General features: G+C 45.7%; 1 protein-coding gene across 1 annotated transcript in view; it reads right to left on the reverse strand.

The window, feature by feature from the left end:
• The window catches only part of LOC109934416 (coagulation factor X-like), a 29,838-nt gene that overhangs the window by 21,475 nt on the left and 2,363 nt on the right, over positions 1-6,000 (reverse strand). The window contains exon 2 of the mRNA XM_048603341.1: positions 5,161-5,321. Within this exon, the coding sequence (XP_048459298.1) occupies positions 5,161-5,321 (161 nt within the window). The remainder of the gene's footprint in view (positions 1-5,160; positions 5,322-6,000) is intronic.

Here is a 6,000-nt window from a genome sequence, read left to right on the forward strand (position 1 = left end):
ACAAAAAAAGAAACAAGCAGTCGTCAGAGCTGAATGGAAAACAAACCAACTTTTAGAAAGGGAACAGCAACTTCTGCAGCATGAGACAAAGGTGCTGATTGGTGGGACTGTGGTTGCTGTGATTGTAGCAGGAACTGTTAACTGTTTAAATTCAAACCGACCAAGTCAGCTCTAGTGGGGTTACAGCAGAGATTGTTTGTCTCCATGACCCCTACCTCATCGCAAAGGTACAATGTGTGGAAACAGATCTTTTCTTTACAAAGAGCAGGGCCTGGTGTGTGAAGATGTGTAGCTTCCAGCATGTACAAATGGATCAACCCTGTGATCCTCATTGATAATCTTCAATTGGTTCTCAACATAACTCTTGAATTAAGTTAGGGTTTAGAATTATTTGGTAAATGCTGTCCACCACTAATGTTGGACACTATGATCTCACCATGGTTTTTTAGGGAAAAGGTAAAACTAAAAGTAGTCAGTGAGACTGATGACGTTGATAACATCGTAGAGATGTTGATTTCTGTTGGGCTAGATGTTGGAAGTGAAGAGTAAGAAAGCAGTTAGGAGATGAAGCTGGTGAATGTACATCAGGATGTTGATGCTGGACCTGATGGAGCATTCAATGTGTAAAACAGCCTGAGCTTCCTTCCAACAAACTCTCTGGGTTGTTAATCCCATAAGGAGGGTCTTGTAATGGCAGGTGTTGGAAAGTGATCTATAAGATCACTGGGGGTGACCTTATACACGTTTATAAAATCATGAGGGGCGTTATCAAAGTGAATGGCAAGTATCTTTTCCCTAGGAAGAGGGTATTTCAAAATTAGGGGGCATATTTTTAAAGTGAGAGGAGAACGATTTAATAAAGACACAAGGAGCAACTTTTTTTACACTGATTTGTGTGTGGAATGAACTTCCAGACGAAGCGGTGGAAGTGGGATACAGTTACAACGTTTAAAAGACATTTGGATAAGTACATGAATAGGAAAGGTTTGGAGGGATATGGGCCAAGTGCAGGTAGGCGGGACTAGTTTAGTTTGGGATTATGGTCGGCATGGACTGGTTGGACCGAAGGGTCTGTTTCCGTGCTGTATGACTCTATGACTGGTGGACTGTGAGGTTCATGGTGAATGGAGAAAGACTTGTCAGAAGTGGGAGTGAGATTGGAGTGAGCAGTGAGATGAGTGGTTAAGTGGGAGAGAAATTGCTGTGGAATGGGGGGACGATTGGTGCGAAACAGGTGTGAGATTGTTAGGAGCTGGGAGATGAAATCTCCATCATCAGCTCTCTGCTTGAAGGCAGGGTCACCCTGGACAGAGAGGCAGTCATCACCACGGGTAGGGCAAAGAAGCAGGATCTGAATCCACCCCAACCAAGGGAATTGTACCCTGACCCTTCAATACCAATCTGATCCACATGGACTGCCCTGCCAAGGAATACAAGTCGCTATGGCAACATACACTTTTACCTGCGTGTGGCAGCCGGGAGCTATGGAGACTGATGACGAAGACTCCGATTTCTCTCAATTACCCAGCTGGCCACGAATCTCTCCTGCCTTTGCTGCCGTGTGTAGGGGGGGATTTACACATTGATTCTCAACCAGTTTGGCCACATTACACTTCCTTTGGCCATCACGGATAGAAATCAAAGCCAAAGCTTCAGGCTCAGAGGCAGGGTCGTCACCTCCTGTACCACAAGACCTCCCCATGGGAGATATATTAAGGACAGGCGCTCCTGTCTGAAGGATTCATGTTTGGTGAAGTAACAGTCTGTGCCCTTGCCTGGCATAACAAGTTAGTACAGGACACCATGGACAATGATCTGCTCTCACCATACACCCCTTGTCAAAGTCTACAGTTCCCATACTTCCCAGCAGCTTGTACGCCCAATATAATACCCTCTTTGCTAAAAGCCAGAGGCGCACCAGGATAACATTAAGTCTATTTCCAGGCAGGATTGCAATCGACTTGGTCATGTACCAGGCACACTGATGCAGAACCTCTGATCGGAACCTCTCTGATGTTGTGCCGCCTTGAGTAGTCCTGGAACTGGCAGGGGTTGAGGGAGTGGCAGCAGATCAGAGGGGTTCAAGAATATGATCGGGTTGGTGGGGGGAGGTGGTTGGATGGTGGGGATAGCATACAATCATACAGTACAGAACAGGCCCTTTGACTCTGTACTAACTAAGCTACACTAGTCCTCATTCTCTGAACTATAGCCAGAATCTTGAATGTTCTGACATTTCAAGTGCTCTCCCAAGTACTTTTTAATGGTCGTGAGGTTTCCCACCTGAAGGCAGTGCTTCCCAGCATCCTACCACCCCACGGGTGAAAAACAAATTCCCTCTAAACCTCTGCCTTTCACCTTAAAATTATACCTCCCTTGTTGCTGATCCTTCGACTAATGAGGACAACTGCTCTCTATCCACCCTGTCCACACCCTTTATAATCTTATCCATCTCTATCATGGGAACCCCCTCAGCCTTCTCTGCCCCAGAGAAAACAACCTGAGCATATCTAGTCTCTCTCCATCTCTGGAATGCTCCATCCCAGGCAACATCCTGGGAGATTTCCTCTGCACCCCCTCCAGTGCATTCCAGTGACCAGTGGGCTACCATAGGGATCAGTGCCTGCACTGCGGCTATTCACAATATATGTTAATATTTCAGATGAGGGAACTAAATGTAATACCTCCGATTTTGCAGATGGCGCAAAGCTTGGTAGGAGGGTGAACTGTGAGGTGGGTGCAGAAACGCTTCAGTTTGATTTGGACAAGTTGAGTGAGTGGGCAAATGAATGGTAGATGCACTGTAATGCAAGTAAAAGTGAGGTTATTCGCTTGGTAGCAAAAACAGGAAGGTGGATTATTATCCAAATGGGGATAGATTGGGAAAGGGGGAGGTGCAATGGCACCTGGGTGTCCTTGTACTCCAGTCACTGAAAGTAAGTGTACAGGTACAAGAAAGTAAGGTGTAGCAGGCAGCGAAGAAGGTAAATGGTATGTTGGCCATCATAGTAAGAGGATCCGAGTGCAGGAATAGGGATGTCTTGCTGCAATTGTACAGGGCCCAGGTGAACCCACACCTGGAGTACTGTGTGCTCCATACCTGAGTTGGGTCTCCGTACCTGAGGAAGGATGTTCTGGCGATGGAGGGAGTGCAGCAAACATTTACCACACTGATCCCTGGGACGGAAGAGAGACTGGATCAGTTCTAGATAGGACTATATTCAATAGATTATAGAAGAATCAGAGAGGACCTCGTAGAAATCTATAAAATCCTAACAGGTCTATGCAGGGTAAACATGGGAAGGATGTTCCCAATGACTAGGGAGTCTAGAAACAGGGATCACAATTTAAGGATACAGGAGAGACCATTGAGGACTGACATGAGGAGAAATTTCTTCACTCAGGAAATTGTGAGCCTGGGAATTCGCTGCCATTGAAAGCAGTTGAAGCCAAACTGTTGAATATTTTCAAGAAGGAGTTAGAATTACAGTTCTTTGGGGCTAAAGGGATCAAGAGGTATGGAGAGAAACAGGGAACAGGATACCATGTTGTTAGATCAGCTGTGATTATATTAAATGACAGAGCAGGTTTGAAGGGCTGAATGGCCTACTCCTGCTCCTTTATTTTATGTTTCCACGGTTGTCTCCACTTCCACCGTCTTTGACGGCAGTGATTTCTCAATCATTTCCACTTGCTGTGTTTAAAAGCTTCTTCCTCACGTCTCCCTGCATCTCTTACTCAAACAATCTGTTAAAAATGTATTGTTTGTGGGATATAAGTGTCACTGCTAAGGACAGTATTTGTTCACCCATCCCAAATTGTCTGGTGGGGGGCACAGTTGAGAGTGTGCATCGCGATGCGTCTGGAGTCATGCATAGGTCACATTGGTCATATTGTAATATTTAAATTTTAACTTTGTTCCTCATTTCTTTCTACCTTGTCCTTAAATTTTTGTGTGGTGACATTGAAATTTTTTACTGTACTCCTGCACTTTTATACTTGAGTACATGTGGTAATAAAGTCTAAATCTTAAAAAAAAACTAATAAAAAAGGCAGATTTCCTTCCCTAAAGGACATTAGTGAACCAGATACACTTTTTTAAATATAAATAATGACATGCTTGCTATGAGGCCAGCTTGTAATTCCTGATTTTGAGTGAATTCAAATTTCACCATCTGCCATGGTGGGATTTGAATCCATGTCCCCAGAGCACTAACCTGAGGATCTGAATCACTAGTCTAGTAATGATACCACTGCACCACCACATCTCCTTACCCTAGAAAGGTGGTGAATGGCTTTTTTCCGAATGCCAGTGTTGTTTTTAATGTAACTGCACAGATTACTTGGACACCCATACTCAGGACAAGTCAACTCAGGATTCACTGCACTGACATGCGGCTACAGGAGTCACAAGTAGATCAGGCTAGTGAGGGATGTCAGGTCTCCATCCCCTAAAGCCTCCGGCCCATCAGGTTTCCGTGGAAATCTGACAGGGTTTTCTCGTCGCTCCCACTGGAACCAGATTTCTTATGTCCCCATGGAATTCCACTTGGCAAACCTGCCTGGAATTTCAGGTCACCACTTTGCTGATCCTCTATCACAGAGACACCCTAGCCTACCAGCCGGAAAAAGCAGAGCACGCACGAGAACTGAGAGCTATGTGTGAAATGCCTCGGTGTGCTCACAATATGAGTGAGATCGATACAGAAGTGTCTCTATTTGGAGCCTCTTAAGGTGATAATGAAGTACCAACAATGATGTTCCTGGCATATCCCAAAGTAAATAAAAGTGACTGAAAGTTTAAATGACTGGATTGGTTAACTCATCTCATATCAGGGAAAGAGAGAGAAACGTAGGAATTGGGAAAAAGTGTAAATCATTTGGCCCTTCGAGCCATCTTTCAATATAATCATGGCTGAACCTCAATCGCGAAGCCGTAGCCTCTCTCTCTTCCTATACCCTTGACACCTTTAGTTTCTAGAAATCTATCGCTTTCCTAAACACGTTCAGTGATTGGTTCTCCCTCTCCCATGGTAGAGAATTCTATAGTATTGGATTGATTGAAGAGATATCTCCTCATCCCTGGGATATTGCACTGTTCAGACAAGGAATAGCTAAGAGGAGCAATTGAAGATAGAGATCAGAAGTACTGCTGCTTACGGTTCGCTGGTCATTTTCAAAGATTTCTCTCACTTCTTCTTTCGAGCACCTTTCTTCAATGCATTCCCTCTCCACGTCACCTTCTTTAAGTTCCTCCAGAAAGCTGTTTGCCCGCTTTTGTCGTGCTAGCATGTTGTTGGCCATTTCATGGGTCAGAAACACTTGGACAGAGGAAAACGATGAACAAATCGGTCAGTAGCTGTCATTCCCATTCAGTTTGTCAGGAGCTTACAGGGTGGGCTTGTGGTGAGGGGGAGGACAATGAGAAAGACACAATTGGCCCTACAGAAGCAGGGCCTATCCCTGACACCGATTGTACCATGGCCTATCCCTGGTTACGTATAGAACCAGGGCCTACCCTGGTCACGTATAGAAACCAGGACCTATCCTGGTCACGTATAGAAGCAGGGCCTATCCTGGTCACGTATAGAACCAGAGCCTATCCTGGTCACGTATAGAACCAGAGCCTATCCTGGACACCTACAGAAGCAGGACCTATCCTGGATACCTATAGAAGCTGGGCCTCCTGGGCACCTATAGAAGCAGGGCCGATCCTGTGCACCTATCGAAACAGGGCCGATCCTGTGCACCTATCGAAACAGGGCCTATCCTGGACACCTATAGAAGCAGGGCCTATCCTGGGCACCTATAGGAGCAGGGCCTATCCTGGATACCTAAAGAAGCTAGGCCTCCTGGACACCTATAGAACCAGGGCCTATCCCGGACACGCATCAAACCAGGGCCTATCTTGGACACCTATAGAACCAGAGCCTATCTTGGACACCTATAGAAACAGGGCCTATCCGGGACACCCATCAAACCAGGGCCTATCTTGGACAC

Source organism: Rhincodon typus, chromosome 11, assembly GCF_021869965.1.
Source record: "Rhincodon typus isolate 14 chromosome 11, sRhiTyp1.1, whole genome shotgun sequence".
NCBI classification, from domain to species: Eukaryota; Metazoa; Chordata; class Chondrichthyes; order Orectolobiformes; family Rhincodontidae; genus Rhincodon; species Rhincodon typus.